General features: G+C 40.1%; 1 protein-coding gene across 7 annotated transcripts in view; it reads right to left on the reverse strand.

The window, feature by feature from the left end:
- Positions 1–5,279: 5,279 nt before the first annotated feature.
- Positions 5,280–25,924, reverse strand: part of LOC134483165 (IQ domain-containing protein M-like) — a 249,989-nt gene continuing 229,344 nt past the window's right edge. For 6 of the 7 annotated variants that reach the window (XM_063278429.1, XM_063278428.1, XM_063278426.1 and 3 more), the window contains 2 exons: positions 8,624–8,792; positions 5,280–5,440 (listed from right to left, as the gene is read on the reverse strand). In XM_063278429.1, the coding sequence (XP_063134499.1) occupies positions 8,671–8,792 (122 nt within the window). In that variant the 3' untranslated portion in view covers positions 5,280–5,440; positions 8,624–8,670. Of the gene's footprint in view, positions 5,441–8,623; positions 8,793–15,757; positions 16,077–25,924 lie in introns of those variants that run through there. The other variant, XM_063278427.1, reaches the window with a different exon arrangement.

Genomic DNA, 25,924 nt, shown 5'->3' on the forward strand with positions numbered 1-25,924 from the left:
TGACTCTTAAGACCATCATTCTTATTCATGGGTTCTGTCCCCTCCTGAGGTCTTAGAACTGACAGCTAGAGATGGATCTCTGCCTGTTCCATGGAGCCTGGGCTAATTAGTGAATTCAAAGTCACCAAGGGGTACCCAGTGTCACAGTGTCTTTTTTGAGGAGAATGTGGGTTTTTCTCGGCACACACTTTATGATGTAATCACTGACATGCTTTACCCAATTGTTAGGGTCCATGTGGTTCTTCTGAGAGAGCAGCAGATGCTCTACCCTGTGAGTCATCACCACAGCTCCTGCAGGTGGCTTTTGTTATTCCACATGAGGTGCTGTATTAGGTGGACAGGATCACCTCCAATTAAATAGAGAGATCTCAGGAGATGTGTGTTCACAGGGAACTTACTGAGCTGTGCGTGCTCAATGTGTTAGGTTGTCAGGCATCCCTACAGGGCTCAGGTTCCCCACTGCTCATTGTGGGTCAGGATCATCCTCCAGCATCACTTAGTGTCCATATTAGAGCAGATCTTTCACCTGTTGTCAATGATGACCATATCTGTTATGCACATCTGATAAAATACAGAATAGAAACTAGCTTCCTGTAAGCCAGCTTGGCATAATGAGTTCTTTTGGTAGCAAGAAAAGTATCTTTATCTAAGCAGTTTAGGGAGGAACCTCAAGAGCATCCATAGTGAATGTAGCCTACAGCTGTGAACACAGGTTTCTTTTGGAGAGCAGGCCTGTGCAAACCCAGAACCTAGGTGGGACAGTTCAAGCTACCCTTTTTCCATGGCCAATCTGGGATCGTATTGAGAATGTATTTTTTCCAGGTGACTCATTTCCAATTTATGGAATGGAACTAACGTACTGAGAGTGGAGGTGACTCACAGAGTTAAAGTACAGAAGGAATAATCCAGATGTCCACAAAAGCTTGCTGTCACCCCAGGGCTTTTAAAAGCTCAGCAGGTAGAGAAGCAATGTAGTATTTGGTTATTCTCATGCTTAGGTCTAGTCATTCATTATAAGCTGAACATGACACAAAAAGAGTCATCTGTGTCACAATAGAAACTAGTTGTAACTAGATTCACACCACACTATCACATCACTACCGTATTTGAGGTTCTCAGTTACTATCTAAGAACCTGGAAGAGGCCTGGGTCTTGCTACACAAACTCATAATTTATGTGTTCATGACACTGTGTGCTTTGTTCTGTTAATGGTACCATTGGCATACAATACCTTGGATACTTTGTACTGACATCTGTCACATGAGACAATAGTTCATGTCATCCTAACCTGAATAAACTGTCCTTAGAGTACAGGCCTTCTTTTCCTGTGAGATAGGAAAACATTTCCAGTCTTCAGTCAAGTCTGTCAGCCATTGTCCAGTGCCTGTCTTGAGATGTCCACATTTTCAGCTGAGAGTCTTCATCCAGGCTGCTCTGTAATCTTGTAGAAGATTAATTGTGTTCCAGCCCTAGGATTTAATTCAGTGTCCCTGTACTTACCAGACATGCTCAAAGCCATAGGTTCTACCCTAACCGTGTGTTTTTTAGAGAAAAAAATAAAGAACGACATTGCACTTGAAGTTTCTCCTCCAACATAAGGAGAGCCTGCATAGGGCCTTTAAGTAACTCTAAGCCCCAGTTCCCCACAACTCCCTCTATTGATTCCATTATTGATGTGTTTCATAGCAGCTCACTTCATTTTTGGTGTGGAAAGAATGTGCACCATGTCAGTAAAGGCTCTGTGTGTGTGTGTGTGTGTGTGTGTGTGTGTGTGTGTGTGTGTGTGTGTGTAGTCCCTAGTGAAAACTGTCCAGGAGCAGGCAGACTCATGTTACTACTGTCCCATGGCACCTTGCAGGCATTGAAATGGTGGGCTACTTTAATACAGCCTAAACCGGGCTGTGCATGGTTTGCAGTGAGATTGTGATGTCATCCCCACTAGAGAGAGCAACATAAGCTTCATTTATTACATGCTACTTTTACCAAGGTGAGGCAAAGCCTCATCTTATAGAGTGTCTGGTAGGATTTGACAGCAGGAAATTAATTCAAGGCTCAAATCAAATCAATCGATTACAAACAAAGAGAAAAATACAAAGAGTCAAGGGAACCACAAGATGTGTGTTGGTTTTTTTTGTTTGTTTGTTTGCTTGCTTTTTTTGTTTCTTTTTTTCTTTTTTTTTTTTTTTTTGTTGAGAAGATCCACCAGAGAGACAACCCCTTCCTCGAACAAACTGCATACAAAGGACAATACCTAAATTGACAAAATTAGAAATGAAAAGGGGATATAACAATAGACAATGAACAAATTCAACTATCCTCCCTGGTTTGAGTGCCCTGGGGAAGTTGGGAAGCCACTTTTCCCTGACCTGTGTGACTTTCCCTGCATAGTGAGCTCTCCTGCAGGATATACTTTCACATGCTTCTTTAAAAGCACCTGTTCCTCAGATCTAGATCAGCTGTGAAAACAGGCCTCTTCAAGATAGTGTGAGAGCTCCCCCTCCCAGCTCAGAGCTGCAACACCATAGGATCCTCCAGCCCCAGTGCTGTGTGGGTCCCATGGAGAAGTCAGAGCAAAGTGCCCCTTCTGAGAAGTGACTTAGAACAGAAGGTTCAGAAGTGACAGTCAACCCCCAAGTGCTTCTTCCAGGAGAAAGCAACCAGCTCTTCTTATGAAACAGTGTAGGCTCCCACATGACCCAGTTCTGTGATTGGAGAAGATTTTCTGGAGCTTAGTTGCCCAGTCACAGTGGGGCTACATTCTTGATCCATGCTCATTCCTACAACAAACGGTCCTCCCCCTCCCTCCCAGGCCTTCAGTTGAACCCAGGTCCTTCCAGGACCAACAGACTTGAGAGAACAGAGTGCATCCCAGGGGAGAGAAGAGGCCTGAATGATTTTAAATGGGATAAAAACCCCATATCCACCATCTAACAACGTTAGGGTTTGTGCATATGTGGACTTCAGAACCTTAAGGTCAGATTTTCTGATAACAGCTGCTGGTGAAGCTGAAGTCTACTGTGGGTGGGATTGTCCCAGGCAGGGAGGGAATCTGACTCTGCAGGCCTGGCCAGCTTCTTCATTCTCCTGAAACTAAGTGTTGGTCAGCTGTAAATCTGAAGTGAGAGCTGGTTTTTGTCCACTCAAATGGATGACATTTCAATTCTCACGCATTATGTGAGACACACATTTACCCACGGGGGATTTGAACTCACTTCTATAGAAGTGACTTGGAGCCAACAGAGGGAAAGCATTCTTGCCTTTAGCATTCTGTCTGTATCAGAGACTACAGGGACTGGCTTCCTGGACAGACATGGCCAAGCAGACACACATTTTAATGAGGGAAAACTGATGTAAGAAATGTCCTGGGGACAGTGATTTCAGATTGTGCCTTCAGCCAGGAATCTCTGTTGCCATTAAGGCAAGCAGCCTTGGGCCTGCTAACTTGTCACTATGTCAGGGTGTTTCTGCTCTCACACCTGCATCAGGTCCTCCTCAGATGAAGGCTTCTCAAAAAAAAAAGTATATAAAGCAATGTTTCTCAACCTGTGGGGAGCAACCACTCACAAAGATTGTATATAAGATACCTTGCACATTATAGCTTATAAGAGTAGCAATATTAGTTATGAAGTAGCAATGGAATAATTTTGTGGTGGGGGTCACCACAGCATGAAGAGCTGTATTAAAGGATTGCATCATTAGGAGTGTTTTGAACCACTGTCATAGAAGCCGACACATGGGAACAGACTCCTCAGATGAGTAGAGACCCACAGTAAGGGATACTGTGTCCTACCCTAGGACCCAGAGGCAGAATCTATCCCAGGAGTCTGTGGGTCACCTTGTCTTAAATTCTTCCAGGGTCAAGAATAGCATTGATCATCTCAGCAGAGTCAGCTTGCACAGCCCACATCAGGCCCATGGCTTCCCTGTACAGAGAAGGATGTGGGTCTGAGTGACAGTCAGTGAGACTGAGGGGACCCTGATACTCATTTGCTTTGAGCTGTGGATTCTTCACCTGTAAAATGGGGGTGTTTCTGCTGAATTGGGTTGTTGTGGAGATTAACAGAACATACAACCTGCTCAGTGTCTGCCTGGCATGGACCCTGCTGGTTAAATGGAAGCTGTCGATGGTGACGAAGGTAAAAGTAGAATCTCTAGCCCCATAGTGTTAGATGCCGGGTGCCAGACAGGGGTTGTAAGCATTTTGTGAATCTAAGACCACCTCAAATTAAAACCAAAGGCTCTTGTTTTAAATTTAAAAAAATAATCAAGTATAAAATACCAATATGAAATAATCATAATCAGAATTGAGCTAATTCCTGTGAAGTCATTTAGTTTTACATTTTCTGCTTCTATTTTCAAGGCATCTAGAGTAGCACTATACGAGATCCTAAAGCCTTCTATTATGGTGCTACCCATTCATTCCTCTCTCCTTGAGGACTTCTCAGGTGACTTAAGAAAACCAGATTTCCATTCAGATTGTCCCCAGCTGGTGTGATCTCTCTGACCATGGCCTTGCCAAAAGCTGCAGAGCCAAAGTGTTGTTTTACAACACAAAATTCCAGACGTTAATTTTACCAATAAAGTCTCCAGGGTCAGATGCTGAAGTCAAGTAAAGCTCCCAACTGTCCTTCCTAATTCACTGACCTCTCAGAAGAAGAGCATTGTGGTTCCCTCTGCGCACTATCTTAAAAATCCTTCAACTCAAAGACTTCCCATTGCCCTAGTTATCTTCATTTACTTTCAAGTCTTCCTTGATCTGCTCTGGACATGAATGCACTTTTTAGCTCTGCTATAAAGATGTCTGGTAGGTGAGCCATACTGTAATAAAGACGATGTTTTCAGTAAACAGCTCTTGATTTAAATGTCTGTGCCATGGCCATGCTATACCATAGGATAGTTTTTCATTAAATAATACATCCTTGGAGATCACAGTGTGATCAAATATCTTGCAACATAACTTAGTAATTTTCTCTCTATTATATAAATCAAGTTATTTGACAAGGATTATGGTTGTTTGCTGTCATGTCTGAGTGCATCGTCATGGGAATCCCCAGGAACATCAAAACTGGGCTTTTGAAACTGTTGCATATGGCTAACTGGGAGCCAAAACCAGCCAGGAGACTACTGATACTCAACACACATGAATTCACCTCGCCATTTTCATGTAGTTTTTGGTAAGAGGTCACCATTCCTGACCATGTCTCATTATCCAATATGCTGCTGAATGGGAGAGTTTGGGTGCAGTGAGGGGGTCACTCAACAAAACACAAAATCAAAGATCTCAGATAAACATATATGGTTTATTGAATTCAAAACATCCAGGAATTTCAGAACATAATTAAAAGACCAAAACTAAGGATAATAGATATAGAAGATAATGAAGATTTCTAGTTCCTAAGTCCAGTAAACTTCTTCAACAAAGTCATAGCAGAAGACTTCCCTAGGGTAAAGAAAGAAAAGACCATAAACATACAAGAATACAGAACACCAAATTAACTGGAACAGAAAAAAAATCCCTCCATTTGCATAATAATTAAAACCAAATGCACAGATCAAAGAAAGTACAGTAAATGGGATAAAGGGAACTGATCTCATCCCACAGCTTCCTGCACCCAAATCCTGTGGGGAAGAGAGCCGAACACCCGAAATTGAGGACCCTCCTGAGACTGCAGTACAGACTGCCACTTCTGCCCACCTTTGCCAGCATCCATGGTCCAAGGGGAAACTGCATGTGTGCCTCTGGACACGGGACTATAGGAACAGTCACCTGAAGGTACCTGCGGTTCTGGTGTGGGCCCTTAACTGAACTGAACCGGTCAAACAGCTCCCTGCCCCCAAATACCTTGGGGGAGAGAGCTGGAACCTCAGAATTGCAGACACTCCTGAGAAATCAGAGGAGACTACCCTCTGTCCACATTCCCAACCCAAGAGGGAATCCCCTAGTGCCAGCTGGCCCCCTGAGTGGAGGGACCTAGGAGTACTCAAGGGCAGGAACCTTCTGATTCCTGCCTGCACCAAGAGCTGAGAGACGGTCCCCAGGAGCGCCTACACTCCTGAGAACAGAGCACCTTTTCCCAGAAATGGCTGAAAGAAAACAGGAAAACAGTTCTATAGGAGTGCTGACACAGAGGCCTATAGGAAGGTCAAGCCATTGTCAGAAACAGCAAGACCAGCTAACACCAGAGACAACCAATGGTTAGAGGCAAGCGCAGGAATATAAGCAACAGAAACCAAGACTGCTTGGCATCATCAGAGCCCAGTTCTCCCACCAGAGAAAATACCAGATTTCCAAACACACCAGAAAAGCAATAATTAGATTTAAAATCACATTTTATGACAATGATGGAGGACTTTAAGAAAGACATAAATAACTCCCTTAAATAAATGCAGGACAACACAAGTAAACAGGTAGAAGCCCTTAAAGAGGAAACACAAAAATCCCTGAAAGAATTACAGGAAAACACAACCAAACAGGTGAAGGAATTGAACAAAACCATCCAGGATTCAAAAATGGAAATAGAAACAATAAAGAAAGAACAAAGGGAGACAACCCTGGAGATAGAAAACCTAAGGAAGAGATCAGAAGTCATAGATGCAAGCATCACCAACAGAATATAAGAGATAGAAGAGAATCTCAGGGACAGAAGATAACATAGAAAACATCGACACAACTGTCAAGAAACTGTAAAATGCAAAAAGCTCCTAGCCCAAAACATACAGGAAATCCAGGACAAAATGAGAAGATCAAACCTAAGGATAAAAGGTATAGAAGAGAGTGAAGACTCCCAAATTAAAGTGCCAGTAAATATCTTTAACAAAATCATAGAAGAAAATTTCCCTAACCTAAAGAAAGAGATGCTCATAAACATACAAGAAGCCTACAGAACTCCAAATAGATTGGATCAGAAAAGAAATTCCTCCCGTCACATAATAGTCAAAACACCAAATGCACAAAACAAAGAAAGAATATTAAAGCAGTAAGGGAAAAAGGTTAAGTAACATATAAAGGCAGACCTATCAGAATTACACCAGACTTCTCACCAGAGACTATGAAAGCCAGAAGATCCTGGACAGATGTCATACAGACCCTAAAAGAACACAAATGCCAGCCTAGGCTACTGTATCCAGCAAAACTCTCAATTAACATTGGGAGAAAGCAAGATATTCCATGACAAAACCAAATTTACACAATATCTTTCTACAAATCCAGCAAATTATAGGATACAAATTATAGGATAATAAATGGCAAAGCCCAACACAAGGAGGCAAAGCTACACCCTAGAAAAAGCAAGAAACTAATCGTTTTGCAACAAAACCAAAAGAAGAGAAGCACACAAACATAATCCCACCTCCAAATACGAAAATAACAGGAAGCAACAATCACTATTCCTTAATATCTCTCAACATCAATGGACTTAATTCCCCAATAAAAAGACACAGATAACAGACTGGATACATAAAGAGGACCCAGCATTTTGCTGCATGCAGGAAACACACATCAGAGACAAAGACAGACACTACCTCAGAGTAAATGGCTGGAAAACAACTTTCCAAGCAAATGGCCCAAAGAAACAAGCTGGAGTTGCCATTCTAATATCGAATAAAATTGACTTTCAACCAAAAGTTATTAAAAAAGATAAGGAAGGACACTTCATATTCATCAAAGGAAAAATCCACCAAGATGAACTCTCAATCCTAAATATCTATGCTCCAAATGCAAGGGCACCTACATACATAAAAGAAACCTTACTAAAGCTCAAAACACACATTGCACCTCACACTATAATAGTAGGAGATTTCAACACCCCACTCTCATCAATGGACAGATCATGGAAACAGAAATTAAACAGAGACACAGAGAAACTAACAGAAGTTATGAACCGAATGGATTTAACAGATATCTATAGAACATGTCATCCTAAAACAAAAGGATTTACCTTCCTCTCAGTACCTCGTGATACCTTCTCCAAAATTGACCAAAATTTATAGGATAATTTGTATCCTATAAATTGGTCACAAAACAGGCCTCAACAGATACAGGAAGATAGAAATAATCCCATGCATCCTCTCACATCACCACGGACTAAGGCTGGTCTTCAACAACAACGACGACGACAGAAAGCCCACATATACATGGAAGTTGAACAACTCTCTACTCAATGACAACTTAGTCAAGGAAGAAATAAGGAAAGAAATTAAAGACTTCTTAGAATTTAATGAAAATGAAGGCACAACATACCCTTATAGAAGAAGGGGAGGAAATGGGGGAAGGGACTAATATATACGGGAAACTGGGAAAGGGAATAATATTTGAAATGTATATAAAGAAATATCCAATTAAACAAAGGAAAAAGCTTAAAATGGTAAAAATATATCATTTATTATTACATATACTACATGATACATATATTTATTATATAATATATATTGTTTCGAAATAAAGTTGTGAATTTATATCAGTAAATTTTGATCTACATACCTATACCTATGTGCTCAGGATTGTTTAAGAAATACAAAGGCATCTGTGGTGAAGAAAAGTTTAAAGCCCTGATCCAGATGACTCAAATTTCCTCATAGCCCTATGGGGTTAGATACTGGAAGCCTCCTGCAAAAGTTCACAAACCTGCACAGAGATGAAACGGTGTGGAGATCTTCACAGAGATTAGCTCTCTAATCTAATACTGTCAAGACGTTCTTCTTTCCCTTTTTTTCTTGATACTGATTCATCAGATGAGGGAGTCTTACAACACCCTTGGAAGCCTCCAGCACACTGAGACTAGGTAGGAAGGGTGCTGTTGCAATAAATAATAATAATAATGATAATAATAACAATAACAACAACAATAATAATAATAATAATCACCCCCTCATGCTAGAGCTGCACAGTTGGACCACATGGCACTGTCAGGTATTTCCACCTCGGCAGACTCTTTGACCCAGAGCTCTCAAAACCTCTCTACCTGACTCTCAGATTCTACTCTCTGGCCCTAGGAGCAGTCTCTCTGCCTCCATGGCTAGCCTCCATTCAGTGGCTGCCCATCTCGCGGCTCTCTGCTCATATTCCCTGCATCTGGCCCAGCGGATACAGTCACAATTCCCAGCAATCCAACCAAATCAAAACTCTTGAAGCTTGTAATTTATCAATTAGATTTATATCAGTAAATTCTCACTCCACAAAAATGACCACACAATAAACTGATAGCCAATTAATATTGATATAAACTGCGCACCTAGATGAGACAAATTGTCCTGTAATTACCCACCCCTTATAAGATTTTCATAGCTACCTGTGGCTATTTAAAGCCACACGGGGGTGGGTCATCTTTCTCCTCCTCCCTCTTCATTTTTTCTCTTCTCTATTTCTCCTGCCTTTCGAAAACTCTGCCCCCGCCTTTCCTTTTCACTGCCCAGTCACAGGCTTTACCTTTTCATGTGCCTGCCCTCACCTGCATCCACAGGGTGCAGTGAAGGAAATTATGGAAAATCTGAGATTTGGTGCTTTGATGACAGCGACACCCAATAACATACATTATTTACACTTTTACATTATAGTGATTCTCAGACACAATTTCATGTGATTTCATTGCGTAAGTTATGGAAAGTCATGGGCCCTTCCTGTAAGGTAAACATTAGGTTGCTGTTCAGCCTAGCTGCTTTCTATAAGACAAAGTAGAGGTTGCCTAGGCTACTCGCTCGACCCCATCTGTCAGGGGATGTAGCGTCTGAGGGATCTGACAGCAAGGTAAGGATCGGGAAAGTCTGTACAGGACAAGGGACTACAAACTGGGTCCTCTAAACAAGAAGTTCAGCAAGATGAAACTCTGAGGAGGGAAAAATTCTAGCACAGGGAAGTGGAGGCTTGAGATCATCCATCGTTCAATACAGAAACGTAATCGTTACAGAGTCCCAGGCTATTAAGGACAACCTTGTTGAGTCTCTTAAATAAAAGGAAAGTAACGATGTAAGAGACAGGAGGAGAAAAATTATTTAAGTTGTGTCACCAAAGACTTAACTGGTATTTTGAGAAAAACGCCGAGTACAGCTCATTATTTAACAAAGGTTTGGAAGGTCTCATTTTTCAAAGCAATATATAGATAGGGGCGCATCTGCAGTCAGGAGAAATAGGTGGTTATTCCAGCTTTTAATTTCAAATATTATTTTGTATATTATTCATACTGCTTACATGCATGCAAATTAAAGAATCATTGTTTTCTAGCGCGGTAACCCATGCTTGTTATCCCAGCACGCGGAGGACTAATGGGAGAGAACATTCATGACTCGGAAAGCAGTTTGTACCACGGAGAAGTTCCAGGCCATGCTAGGCTCCAAGAACCTGTATTTCAAGAACAATGGTAGAGCATGGAGACATCTCAATGGATGAAGTGCCGATTATACGAGCATGAGGAGCCGAGTTCAGATCCCCAACATCCATATAAGGAGGCAAGAGGAGAAGTGCAGGTTTGTGACCCCAGTACTGGAAGATGAACGGCAAGCTCCGGGTCAAGCTCTGGCTCCGGGTCAAGGCAGTGCCTTCTGGTTACTCAGACTAGCTAAGAAGGCGGCTCAAGGCACACAGAGAGTCAATGAAAGCATATGGTAGAGAACTGCAAAGGAAGACAGGTGACACTGGCCTTTCAGCTCATGGACACACACACGGGCAAGTTTACCAGCACACACGGGTGCACACGCATGCCGTGTTTTTATGGGAAATCAGATTTTCAGTAAGAGAAAAAAATGGAAGTTTGTCAGTGGTTCATTGCTAAATCTTAAAGTCTCCAAATGCAGGACCAAGAGCTCACATGGGGTCTCGAGCCCCTTCAAGCTCTTTCAGTTTTTTCTCAGATTCCTTCAACGGGGGTCCCGTTCTCAGTTCAGTTTGCTGCTGGCATTCGCCTCTGTATTTGCTGTATTCTGGCTGTGTCTCTTAGGAGCGATCTACATCCGGTTCCTGTCGGCCTGCACTTCTTTGCTTCATCCATCTTGTCTAATTGGGTGGCTGTATATGTATGGGCCACATGTGGGCCAGGCTCTGAATGGGTGTTCCTTCTGTGTCTGTTTTAATCTTTGCCTCCCTATTCCCTGCCAAGGGTATTCTTGTTCCCCTTTTAAAGAAGGAGTGAAGCATTCGCATTTTGGTCATCCTTCTTGAGTTTCATGTGTTCTAGGCATCTAGGGCAATTCCAGCATTTGGAATTTGTAATAGTCACTTATCAATGAGTGCATACCATGTGTGTTTTTCTGTGATTGGGTTACCTCACTCAGGATGATATTTTCCAGTTCCCTCCATTTGCCTATGAATTTCATAAAGTCGTTGTTTTTGATAGCCGAGTAATATTCCATTGTGTAGATGTACCACATTTTCTGTATCCATTCCTCTGTTGAAGGGCATCCTCATAGGTAGCAATGAACAGCCTAGTAAGAGTACCCCTGGAAGGGGAAGCCCTTGGTCCTGCTAAGACTGAACCCCCAGTGAAGGTGATTGTTGGGGGGAAGGCGGTAATGGGGGGAGGGTGGGGAAGGGAACAACCATATAGATGTAAGAAGAAAAAGAAAAAGAAACAGAAAACCTTTTGTAAAATAGAACACTAAGTCTCTGTGCTGTGAAATATCAGAAAGACTTCCCTAAGCAGCATCATGTATTACCTTAAATATGTATATATATATATACATATATATATTATATATATTATATATATGTAAATATACATACAGCAGAATAAATACATATGCTACTCAATAGTTGATATTTTCTTTTTTGTTTATTTTTGTTTGTTTTCTGAGACATGGTGTTACTTTATAGCAAAAGATGTCCCTGACCTAGATTTCACAGCAATCCTACCTCAGCTTGGTGTTAAGGCACGAGTTGCCACATCTAACAATAATGTGCTTTTATTCAGAGATTCAAAGTATTTTTGATGTAATACTGGACCTCTGGATCCATAGCTAGAATGTCTGCTCTTAGATACCTGGTTAAGCTGCTCAGTGGGTGGCCAGTTTAAGAGACTTTAGAAGTCAAGATCACACATTTAAATTTCACCCATTAAAAATTGTCTAAAACACATGTTAGTACATTTATTAGTATTAATGAGAAACATGTTTATAAGTACAAATTGGGCATTTATTGTTTTCTAAGAATTGGATATGGAAGAATCAAAAACAGATCAAATCAGTGTTTTTCTTCTCTCCAGTAGCATTCTTGTAAACTAAAAGCATTTGACAAAACGTCTGGGAAACCCACACGTGGCACTAAGCCAGGGAGGATGTTCTCACCGTCTCACAACGATTTCGTAAGACACCAAGCTTCTTAAATCCACACGCAAAGTCTTCCTGAGAGTCCGATTATGAAATGCAGTCAGTGTTGGTGAAATTAGAACAGAGCTCAAGAATGCGATGTGGTCACTTTTGGAACCAGTAAATATTAATTTTTGTATGTAATAAGATACCTTAAAATTGAGAGTTATTTTTAGTCATAAAATGTAGAATAGTTACACTGCTTTATGGGTTTAGGTAATGCTAAGCAATTGATAATATATTACCATGTTACATGTTAAACTTATAAGTAATGAACACTTTTCTTCCAAATGAAATTTTTGGAAATAATTTTTAAATTGTATAATTTTGACACATGTCCAATGGGTTAGTGAGTAGTGGATATAAGTATCTTTCATAAGACAGTCAGACTATGAATCAAAGTATTTTTTTGAAATGAACAACTTTGTTCTAGTTTTACTGATATTCTTATGATGTTTGTATATATATAATCAAGTCCAATGAGAGATGTGTTATTCTTAGGAACCTTGCCAAGCTGAATTACATTGCTGTCACCTAATGTATTGGAAAAATACCAAAAGTCAAAACTCTGTAACATTCTCCAATGTTATTTTTGTATAACCATACAGTGGTCTGAAGAGCTAATAAAATTTGCTTAGATATGTGTGCCTTCTGCATGAAAATGTTCCTAGTAAATACTCTTATTTTTGAGATTTCCATAACTTCTATAGATTTTTAATAAAGCTGTAAGCTTCGTGTGTTACTTACAGGCTACAATCAGTAAATATCTGTTATTTTAATTAATTTAGACCATGCATTGTAGAACATTTAATATTGCAACCGTTTAAGGTATCAGCTGAGCTAAACCCAATGTTTTGTATGGAGATAAACTGAGGCCCAGGGAGACAATTTTATTGGCTCCAAACATTCAGCCAGTTAATAATGATACAGCTAAGATATGAAACCAGTGAATATGAAATGTTTACTCACTTACCTTCTTTCCCCCACCACACACAGTCTCATTTTATGTTTTATTGTGAGTTACACAGTGTTTTAAAAATTGTTTTGTGTTGATATCTTGTTTGAGTAAAAATGTAACCTCCTTCTGAACTGTCCCTTATAGGGTGTCATAATGCTCACTGTTCAGAACATGTAACTGAGATACTCCCATTCAGCCACATCGCCCTTCATCTGTTGCTTTAGTAGCTGCCTCAGTTTCTCCCCTCCCCTCTAGATCCACCCCCTTTCTGTCTCTCATTAGAAAAGAACAGGCTTCTAGGAGATAACAACCGAACATGACAAAATGAAATATAATAAAATAAAGCAAAACCATCACACTGGAGCTGGACAAGGCAACGTAACAGAAGGCCAAGAACCCCAAGAGAAGGCACATGAACCAGAGACCCACCCAGTCACACGCTCAGGAGTGTGTGACTCAAAATTGCTAAGATGAACGCTATAATATTGATTCAAAATGCGTTGTCCTCACGTTGAAATAACTTTCTTTTCTGGTCCAATCCATTTTGGTATTCTGTAAACTTCTTACCTTTGAAGGCATCATCTTCTTTAGCTTAGGACATTTTTTTTCTGTAATTTTGCTGCAAGTATTTTCTGTGCCTGTGAGCTAGGGTTAGTCTCCTTTCTCCATTCCTACTACTCTTAGGTTTGGCTTTCTCATACTGTTCCGGATCTCCTGGATGTTTCGTGACAGGAGCTTTATTTTTGCCTCTGACCGTTCTACCCATTGTATCTTCAATGCTTGAGATTCTCCCTTCCATCTCTTGTATTCTTTTGGTGAAGCTTGCCTCTGTAGTTCTTGCTCAAATCCCTAAATTTTTTATTCTGAGAATTCTTTTAGTTAGTATTGTCTTTATTGATTCTATTTCCGTTTTGGGTCCTGGAGAGTTTTATTTGTTTCCTTCCACTGTTTTTTGTGAATCAAAGTACGTGAAGAGAGAGCTTCAGTTCTTACTAAGACATACCCTTCACAGTCCAGTGATTGCCAACTGTGGCAAGCCATTGACAATTCATTTGCATATAACTGACGACTTCCATCAGGGAGTTGGCTCCAAAACACGATGGACACTTAGAGCACATCCAATATTTCTTCTTCTTTGATGAGCGCCAAGTGCCAATTTGTACATGCAATCTGACAGTTGAAAAGTGAAGGCTTCTCTCCCTGACCTTACACTGTCTTCCACAGTTTGAAGTGACATGTTATCATTGGACTTAATGTAGGCCTACACTTCTGAAAGACATTCAGCAACCCCACTGTAGTTTGTTGTAAAAGAAGGAGACAGAGATAACAGTGATGACTTTTTAAAAGGACTTCATTACTCAATGTTATATTCATAACTAAATTTCATTTTATTTTTATAAAGTACCTTTGACATGATTTTATATTAATTACCTCCTGAGATATGATTGTCGTCCATTTATTGAAAAGATAATATCACACTGGAAGAGCTTCTTTTTCAGGTCCATAAGAAACTTTTAACTATAACTGCATATTGTCCTCCCAATATTTAGGAGTAACAGTGGTGCATTTTTACATTTTTCTTGTATGTTTGATTGTGCATTCCTGTTTTTAGCACATGAATAACAAAAAAAAACCTTTCTCACTAAAGTGATTTTCATTGCAACTGTTAGTAAGAAGACTACGTTTAATTTCATTTCCTTCATAAGCTATATTTTAGTCAGGCATCAGTGTTTTCATCCTTGTTGGATGTAAGATCTAAACTTTTCTGGTTAGACTGCCTCATGGCTTCTATATCATCTTGGCTCTAGTTTTAGTGAGGCATAGACTTGCGTAGTTCCTCTCCAGACTTCCATGTGCATTCCCATGGTAAACTACCTTATGTAAGTGGCCTGAGGGAACAAGGGGGGATATTAAAGTAATAATAGATCAATGTTAAGCACTTTGAGAACCCAGGATGCCTGCCAGAGGTTATCCCTCGGATATGTGTCTGTGTTGCATATTAGACTCCGCTCCCCTACGGCCGCACCCACCTTCCTGACCTTACACTCCCGTTCATGAAGTTGAGTGTGACTCTAAGAATAGACATATGAATAAAACTAAATTCAGATTCTTAAAGAACTGATGGTGTAGCCACTGCACTTCAAATTCTTGCATCACAAAGGCCAAATGACTCGTGTGTAGAGCATGTTGGAGGTCTGTTCTTCCCTTTGGAATGAGCAATGTGGTCAAGAAGAGAATACCAAACAAACAAACAAACAAACAAAAAAGTGGTCTGTGATCTAGACACGTTTTCAGAAACAATTCAAAAGACTTAAGTGATGAGACACATTCTGACAGACTATTTGAAATGTGTTGTTTCAGCAAAATACCACACCGATACAATTTTGAAAGAGTAAAAATGGAAGCTAAGAATTCTCAAGTTTGTAACCTTCGTTAGCAGCGGAGCAAAATAGATTTCAGTCCAATGAGAATTAATAAGTGACACTGCACAGCTTCACGTCATCATGATTAGCAGATGTTTAATGAGGACGATAAAGACCGCTCATCCAAACTTACTTAGAAATGAGGAACTAACTTGTCAACAGCCCCTTTCGCATATGCAAAGATTCCTCCTTTTATCCTGTTGATAGCAAGTCATTCTGCGTTCATTACTAATATGCTTTTCTGAGGAGGTAAGTTCAACTATTTAATGAAGCACTGTGTTGAAAATTTTATTCCAGTTCTCATGATTTATAAAATTGTCTCATTTTTCTTTCTCTTATGGATCTAGCCACCAACTTCCCAACAGTCCGGATGTTAGCTCTCTTGAGTATTGGATGTCCAGTCACTATAATACAAAATATAGGATTACATTAAGGATGTCCAATCAATTCATACAATGGAAATACATTATGTTTTTGAAATATTAATATATCATATGAAATTAATTTTGGTTGTGCTACAACATGCCAAAAGAATGAATTGGGCACATTTCTCTCATTTCTATTGTATCACCTTATAGATCTTGTCAACTGATTCTCCAACTGTTATTGGACTGAAGAGTTGAGAGAAGGTGCTGGAGAGATGAGTCAATGGTTAAGAGCATTGCTGCTCTTCCAGAGGATCTCAATTCATTTCCCAGCACTGATGTCAGGTGACTCCCTATGAGTGGTAACTCCAGCTCCCAGGAAACCACTACCTTCCTTTGGTCTCTCTAGGGACTCTCACACATGTGGCCTATACTCACACATACAGACATGAAGATAAATAAAATTGAACACTTTAGTAAGGGTTGAGAGAAATTATATCAGGAAATAAATTTCATTGACATATAGAATACTTGAAATAAATGAGATACACTTTGTTCAATCACAAGAACAAACATATTAAAACTGATAGCATAATATTCATGCAGATACTTAATGTAAGTCACTAATGTATAGCGTGCCTGTATTTGGCTCATATTTATCTGTGCAGTTATTCTGAAAGCTATGAGTCATATATTTACTAAAGCCACCATTATACATAGCAACAATTCAGAGATAGGCTTACATAGCCCAACTGCTCAAGCACTACAGTTGTTAAACAAAAACACAAGCAACTGCCAGAAAACTTGTCATATTGTTGCTGACATTAGCCAAAGGCCCAGCCTTACACAAGCAAAACTAAATTAAGTGGTGAGAGCAAAGTATCTGAACAGGTACAGCTGGAAGAATACTCAAGTAGACCATGGGTAAGGACAGACGGTCAGTGCCACTGACCATTGGAGTGGTCTATCTCTAGTTCTACATGAAGGTACTTGGTAGTACCTTCTGGATGGTTTCTCTGTGTTTTGGATAGGTTTTCTAGTCCCTTATTCAGCTTCTCTTCCCATGCATAGGGAGATCTTGTGTACTGCATTATGGGAGGAAGGCTTCGGTGGGAAAATGAAAAGAGGCAAAAGGCCATTCCCCTATATGATGTTGGAACAGACAAACACATCAATGATCCAACAGAGTGACAGCGGTATAAAGACAGGAAAGGGGCTTCTTCCGTCACTGTGTTGGCTTTATTCCACGTGACTCACCAGAACATGACGTTAGTGGGTGAGAATGGCAGTGGGGGCACTAACAAATCTTCACCAGGCTCCTTAAGCTTCAGCAGGGCATCACGAGACGGGGGTTGGATGGGTGAGTACCAAGTACCGAGAACTTGGAGTTCTGTGCTGCAGTCTAGAGTGATGCACTCGTGAGCAAGTGTGAACTAAGATATTTAAGAGAATCTGTAACCATCACTGAAGTTATGGGGATGGCTTCTGACAGACCACACACACACTCCTGCATACGGACATTCACTTGCAGATATGTGTGCACTCATGGTTGTGTGGGATTGTGAAATATTAAAACTTCGTCTCTCACTTACCATCACCTCTAGTTTCAGATGCTGCTACTTAGAGGGCAAGAGTGACTTCCTAAGAATAACTGAATAGAAAGCACCTCATTTCTGGTTACCAAGTTTTAAAAAAACAAATCAGTAGCAGTTAATAAATACATTCATCTTGAGGTTTTAAATTTGCAAAACTGAAAAACATATAGATGCTTAATAAACCGTAACTCATCCTTTGAAAAAGGATGTGAATCCTTTTCCTTCATCCATCTGTGAATCCATACATACACTTCCTTCAGGCAGAAAAATCCAAGAACAAAGACACGCACATTTCAAGAGGTTATAAAAGACAAAGAAAAGACTTATAAAAGCAAGCTTCCCACTTGGAAGGGTATAGCTTCCTGCAGCATGAGTGGCATTTAGGGATCTAGGAAGTGGGAGTCTGGAGGACTTGGCACGTGGGCCATATGGTAAGAAGACCCTGTGATGAGGTGAGAACTCTGTCCAACTGCATGAAAGTGAGAACTGAAGAGCAGAGTAATGGAGAAAAAAGAGAACCATGTTAGGCTGTGAGCATAGCCCAAGGCTCCCTTCCCTGGCTCCTTGGCCTGGGGAAAGAAAAGGGAAGACCACAAAGATATGAAGTGTGTCCATATCACTAGGATGGTCGAAGACTAGGGAAGTTTGGTTGCAGACTTCTTAGAAAAGCCAGGCTGAGGGCTGAATACAGCCAGGCTTCTGCAGTCTTACATAAAAAACTGATCCCCACAGGGTAAGAGGAAGTCTAATAAGGCTGTGAAATCTCTGAAGGGAGCCTAGGCATTCTGAGAGGACTAGCTGACCAGACCTGACCCCAGTTTGCAAAAAGTAAAAACAGAGTTGGAAGTGCTCAACTCCAGGGGCCTTGGCAAATATCACAGTGATGTCACTGAAAGGCTGCAGGGTCCAGGTAACACAGGTTACAGGATAGAGTAGGTTAGCACCAGGAATGTTAGAATGCAGAATCACTCAATAGATGAGAGGAAATGAGGGAGCAGGCCTCTTACGAAGGACTGTCAGCAAAGAGGCCCTAACAATCATGTGTTAGTAACAGGGGCAACATACAAGCACAAAAGCTGACGAGATGGTGAGATAAAGAGAAAAAAAACAATTACCAACAAGAAAACGTACTCTACACTCATGACCTCTTCATACTTAAGACATGAAAATTAAACTCAGAGTGAAAGCAAATTCAAGTATATGGACGGGAAGACACTGCAGAGGAGTTTGAAGGAAAACTGGAGGCAGAGATAAAATGTGGATGGATTACAGATACATTGACAGAGGGGGAAGACAGGAGAATGGGAGAGGAGAGAAAGAGGAAAGGGGGAACCAACTGACTGACTTTTTGGCAATAAGCAGATCTGGGCCCAGATCTTAGCTTTGAAATATCATTCACAATAAAACAGCCTATGGTTCTTAGAGAAATGGACCATTCAAAGGTAACACCACATGAGCCTGCAGAGAGGGGTGTTGCCAGAAAGTAAGGAAATGGTCAAACTCCAGAAATAAAGCATTGTGAGAAAATACAGGAGCCTTGCTTTAAAAGAACATACCTAAGTCAATACAATTAATGTATAATGATATTAATTTAAAAATTGATAGAATGGGACCATTGCACAATATTTCTTAAAAACGTGTGATGTCATCCATCTCTGGAAGGAAAATAGTATCACTAACCCATCTGTTCCCCAAATTGAAATGAAAAGTGTAGTTCATTTATATTTATTTTTAAAAATGTATTTATGTGCTGGAATGTATGTCTAACAGGATGCACATGTGAAGGTCAGAGGGTGGCTCGCAGAATAGTTCCCTGTGTCTATCATGTGGGTCCCAAGAAGTCACTTCCCTCTGCCCACTGTATGGGTCCTAAGAACTAAACTCCGTGTTTCAGGATTGACAAGTTCCTTTGGCAACGGAGCCATCTTGCAGGGCCTGCTTTGTGATTCCGAAATATTAACTGCAGAAAGAGCATCGTCCATCTTTAGAGGAGTGAGGTCTGGTTAAGCGCTTTGTCACCCGAGTGATCCACATTAATGACATCATCTATAAGTCACACTGACAGCAGGTTCTAATGCTTTAACTGGGTTACGTCGTCCCTGTGTCTATTTTTTCCAACCTCATTTAGTTTACTGTCTTCTGTAATAACATAGAGAAGTTTATTTCCTGAAAGAAATATGTAATATCAAAAGAAGTAATATCAAAGAAATCAAATAGATGTCTGAAGATACATTTAAAAAAATGGCTTGAAGCTGACTGAAATAGGTGCAGTTACCCCCAGCCAAACATTGGACAGAGGTCGGGGACGCTTACAGAAAAGTTGGGGGAAGGATTGACGGCCACGAAGGGGCTAGGAACTCCACAGGAAGACCAAAAGAGCCAACCAACCTGGACCTCTGGGAGCTCTACAGGACTGAGCCACCAATCAAAGAGCGTACAGGAGCTGAACCTAGGCCCCCTGCCCACATGTAGCAGATGTTCCCACTAATTGCTTTTTATTTAGACTGGTTAAATCATATCAATTGCTTTCCATAGTAATTGGTAATATATGCTGATTAAATGTGTTAACATAGCAGACCATGCAGCACAAATATGGTATTCTTATATTCCTATAGCAGTATGCCACTGCCTTAGCATATCCTTTACTAGAAACCTGATTCTAAACTTTTCTCCATTCAATGCTTTTTACTATGAAGGCAAATAATTTCTAACCAATTTCAGGTTGGTAAAATCTTTCTTGGACTCTTCAGGCCTAATTATAAGCAATAACCTCTCTGAGAGCTCCCGGGCAAGATTTATGCAAGCAACCTGTCATTCCCATGAACTGGGTCTTGCTCTCTGTCATGGCTGAGAAGAGAAGCTCTGAGCAAGGACTCTGAGAGGTGAGGATACCGGAGTGGCTTCAAAGCTCGCAATTTCAAATTTTTCAGGATGTCTTCTTTTGAAGCTTAAAGAGGATGAAAAAGGAAAATACAAGGCAAAAACAGCGAAGACTTCAGGATCATTCTAAAGGATCGATTTCTCTGCTCTCAGGCCATGCGATGTTCCTTATCTAATCACCCGTTGATGATCACTGAAATTGATTCTTACGTGCAAACGAGTTTACCATAATCTACTCTGATTAGTTTTCAAGATACAGACCAACCTAAATCCAAGGTGTACAAACTTCCCTTTTATTAATCCCTCTTGGATACGTTATTTAGGTATATCTGTGGGTATAAAAGCTTCCAGCTCAATCTCCCAATTGTCATTGTCACATTTTTCCATTTTACAAGAATATTGAATAAGAGACTCGACCTGGCAGAATAGCTCACATTTCTTTCTTCCAGACTTTGAAGTTAATCATTGAAAGTTTCCAAGTAAACACTTGTGCCAGAATGTTACACAACCTCTTTAAAACACGACCTTCATTGAAAGACAACTTGAAAAGGTACATTCGTAGGATAAACACACTCACAGTTGTAAATTCTTCCTATGTATTATTCTGTTAACACACACTAGCTAATGAGCAGCCAGTTCCTATCACCAAAATGTTCTGCAGTCTTGACTCTTATCCCACACCCGAGAAAGTCACTGAAAGTAACATTAACTCTGCGGACAGCCCTCTGATGTGCAAAACATAAAAACCAAGACTGATCAAGAAGACCCAGGCTGGCTCTCAGTGAGCTTGGTCTGGACAGGAGAATTTGCACATCGTTACCAGCGAGTTCTTCCCTTAGCAGCTCTCTTCCAGAGGCAGAAGCATGGCTTAGGTGCTTCTCCATCCTGAGCGCCTTCCTACCTCTCAATCTTTATTGTTTGACTTCAGACAGACAAACGTTCGAGAGCAGAGGGAAAATCAGTCATTTGTCTTCCTTTCTCAAAGATGCACAGAACGGAATGGACCAACCACGGCAACAATCTGTTGGCGTGTGACTCCACCTTGAAATGCGATGCCCATGTTTTCAGCTCAGCTCTGAGTCTGATATTGACGGCTAGATTTTGGTATTTCTAAGAGTGACCATCCTTGAATTTTAGCAGCATATTCCACTCCCATGTACCGTCCCCCCGCACCCCTGTATAAGTCTGACGAATTACTCAAGCCTTCAGAACAGTATTGCAATTAGTCTGAGCCTGCAAACAGTTAAGGGCGGTGTCAACACAAGTGTCAACTACAAGCTCTACTGTAGACATATTCTTAGAAGTCCATATTTATTTGACTTGGACATTATCTGAACAAAAGAATCTTACCTTTCAGTGTGGGTTCAAAGATGGTTATTTGGTTATTTAAATAGTATTCGTTTAGATCTATTCAGTTTAGTGCATTTATTATAATTCGGTACTGTACATGTTTGCTTCTTTTTCTGGCATAGCTTGTCTTGGGCAGAGCATTTTGAAACAAAACTGCCAATTATTTCAAAATTTAGGACACTGCGACTGAGCATTATGACATGTTCCAGAGCCACCAACCTCAGTGGTGTTGATGGTCCTCGGAGTGGGTGGTTAGTTTTGATTCCTGACAGCCTGAAATCACCTGGGAAGGGTGTCTCAGTGCGGATCGTCTACATTAGCTTGGCCCATAAGCAGACCTATAAGGATTTTCTCAATATGGCCGTCTAGCTGAGGTGGGAAGATCTACCCTGGATGCATATCGCACCATTTCAGGTCTGGACAGAATGAAGGAGGACAGAAAACTGAGTGACACCTGGTCATACACTCATTCTCCCAGCTTCCCTTCCTTTCGACAGTGTGGATGCGACATGACCGCCTTGTCCCAAGTTCCTGCAGCTCTAACCTGGCACTATGAGCTAGAAAAAGAAAATGCTTCTATCCGCTAAGCTGCTTTTGTCTTGGTATATTGTGCCCCATCAGAAACAAAACTAAGATACCATTCTCTTACCAGGAAAGAAAAGGAGAAATGTGCTTTTGTCTCAAGAATAGGGAATTTTCAACCCTGAATTGTCAAGTTAAATAAAAGGATATTTGTGGCCATAATTCTCACAATGTACCCAAATATACACTAGAGATCCATCTGATGTCTTTTGGCATAGTATAAGCTAATGATGAACAATACTAATTTTTACTCAGTTCTAAGTTAATGATAAACTTATACATATATGTGCTAAAAGTCATTTTAAAGTAATCTTAATGCTCCTTTCTCTTACATTTCTTTGATACTCTCTTTGAAACATTCTCCACTGATTTCTTACTCCACAGTGCTTCACAATGTAAAGTCCATGAAAACTATTTTCCTCCAGTTCATCCACCTATGCCTTCTCTCCTCCAAACACCAAGGATATATATATATATGCTTCACTGCTGGATTTTTTCCTATTCTTCAAAGCTATTGAAAATATATACACCCTGAACCTCCTTTACCTGACACTTCTTAGACCTAAGTTTCTGGAAAGACATTTTTCTTCTTCTTTCATGATTAACTTTTAGGCACACATCAGTTTCCTCCCACCTCCTTGAATTCTAGAGAGAAAAAAAATAGCAACTTTCTAACTACTCATGCTTGGCAATTTCATTGTATACAAAATGAAACTCAGATTTAGAAGGACAACTTCACGACAGGAGCTACAATGGACAATCAAATTATTGGATATTAGTTATATCTTCAGATAAATGTTTTGACTATTTCAAAATTTGGTAATGTTTCGTTAACTGTCTGTTGAATTCACATTGTATCTTATAACCTAAAATGTTACTTGTATGTCAAATGTCCCTTCAATATTGTTATGTATTCCAGTCATGATCAGAAATCAACTGACAATGACTTGGTTATATAAATTGTGTCATTGCTTCCTGGTAGAAGTTGTAGCTTTTAGAGATAGCAGTGCTGTTGGATATAAGTTTTGCTTCTGAGAATATTTCAGTTTTCTGTGGCTCCAAAAAGTCACGGTGAAATTTGTGAAATTAGGAAGTAGACCATCAAGAATTGATTAGATAACCAAGGCATCATTTCATGAACACGTCAATATCAGGGTAGTGAAATGGATTCCCTCTTCCCCTCCCCTCTTCTTTTCCTCTCCTCTCCACTCTCCCTCTCTTCCCCTCCCTCTCTTGCCTCTTCCTCTCTCCTCCCCTCCCCCTCCTTTTCACCACTCTGTTTCTAGGTAATCTCTTTTTAGCAAGATTTTTCTTAGTCGTAGCCACTAAGGTAGTCTCAGACCCATTCATTTAAAAGTATCGACACCTTCATAATGAAGAAAAAATATCCGTGCCTGTAAACCTTGTTGTTAGTGCTCAGCTGTACAGTGAAGTAAATACCAGACATATTTATACAGGATGGTTTGGGGAAGAATATCAGAAGGGTAAACAACATTTGGGAAAACCACCAGCCATTTGTTTCTTTGTACCTGACCAAAAATTCGTTCGGCTGGTATTTTTGCTACAACGTGGCGCCTACAGTCATCTGATGTTTCTGCTTCCTTCATCTTCCCTGCAGAAGGAGGAGGAAGCAGAGAGATCAAAACTCTATGCAAGTCCCCACCACAGCTAGACAAAAGAAGTCTAATGCAGAAGGTGCATGCAGGAGAAGGCTTGTTCCTATGCAAGTATTTGGAAGTGATGGTTACAGTTTTGTAAAATTAAAAATTAAAGCTAAGTGAGCTTTGAATGATAATTTTATGTATTTCTGTGGGAAGAAGAGCAGGTACTTTTGCCCCCTAGTTTCTTTCCAGATCTTTTTACAAATATGAATAGATTTTCGCTACGATATCCTTGTTATTATTTCATTTTCCACGTATTTTAATTTAACTATTCATTCCTCTTTCATGTTCATGCTTCATGTTAACATTCATCAAACTCAGATTAAAAGTAGAGCATTTTCTCAAAATAAGATCAGAATTCAATGCTATAAGATTATTTTTGATGTCATCAATAATTGACTTTTAAAAAAAGGAAGTTATCCTGTTTTCCTGGACATGGCCAGCATAGAAATACCTGACCATTTGGGGTTTCCAATGGCATATTATGAAGTTTTTAAACCTGATAAAAGCATGAATGAGATCCTAGAGTGTACAGTTAGAACTTTAATTGATCGTTATTTTGCATCTCTCCATCTGTCTATTCAGAAATATTGGAAGCCCTTTATGAAGAGGAGCCAGCTACACCGATTAGAAAGAGCAGCACCTAAGAAAGTGTGTCCACCCCACCCCTATAACATTGACATAAGTTTAGAATGTCCTCACACTCTGAAAAAGATTGTAACAACGGAAAAATGTCTCAAGTGAATCCTGGGATGATAATTTATATTTTATTATTTTCTTCAGGCTTTTCTCATGTTTTCAATAAAATGGGGTTTGCTGAGTAGCGGAGGACAAAGGGTTTTCACCAAGCATCAGAGTGATATATTAAACCCCTACAGGCCATCGCTGTGCCCTCAGTTTTTAAATAATGGGATTTTATAGAAAGACCGAATAAAGGACTCTAAAGTGACAAACTACAGAGAGATACGAGATGCAAGTGCCAAAAAAGAAAAACCAGATAGTATTCAAATATCTTCTTCTAAGGCATTCTCATCGCCTCTCTCCTAATATCAGCTTTCCCCACAAACAATAGCCTGCTGCAGTGCAGCCAGGGCTGCCCAGCGGAAGTGACAATGCACAGTGAGTGACAGGTGGCAGGCACCGCCCAATGTTTCCAATGTGCTTTACTCAAGGCCCCCACTGGCCCCTCAGTGAGTCTGACCTCAACGTGGAGCCACATTCATATTTGTGTAGCAAGGGGGACATAAAATGCATTTTCTGCAATAGAATGCAAATGAAAATATCCTGTGAGTTCTCCCCAGTTAGTTTTATATAACGTAATCTGATATGTACAGAAACAAACAACAGATAGGTATGCTTCTTTAAAGGCTCTAAACTTTATATCTATCCAAGGTCGTCATTTAGAATCCCAAAATGTATTTATTAAACAAAGAAAAATAGAAAGGTTTAAGAAAAATTAAAAAAAGGGGAATCTCTGCAATTTAATATTAAAATGCCAGTGTTTGCACAAGTCTCTGCCTTTTAAAAACACAAATCAGTCACATGAAGCTTCTGGGTCTAATTAAAGTATGATAATATTTTATAATCACTTCTTTCCTCAGAAGACATTAGATTTTACATCATAGCAAAAACAGATCATTGCTTTAATTATCTTAGTAAAATTTCCTTTTAACATACATTTTGGTGCATTGGCCAAGGTGATAAGACTAAATCAGTTGACCTTCAAAAGGAAATAAAATTTTATTCAGATGCTAGAACTAAAGATGCATTAAGAGCTTCATATCAAGACAGTGCTTCCAACTGGGAACAGAGGCTCTCC

The sequence above is a fragment of the Rattus norvegicus genome, chromosome 19, assembly GCF_036323735.1.
Source record: "Rattus norvegicus strain BN/NHsdMcwi chromosome 19, GRCr8, whole genome shotgun sequence".
In the NCBI taxonomy this organism is placed as follows: domain Eukaryota; kingdom Metazoa; phylum Chordata; class Mammalia; order Rodentia; family Muridae; genus Rattus; species Rattus norvegicus.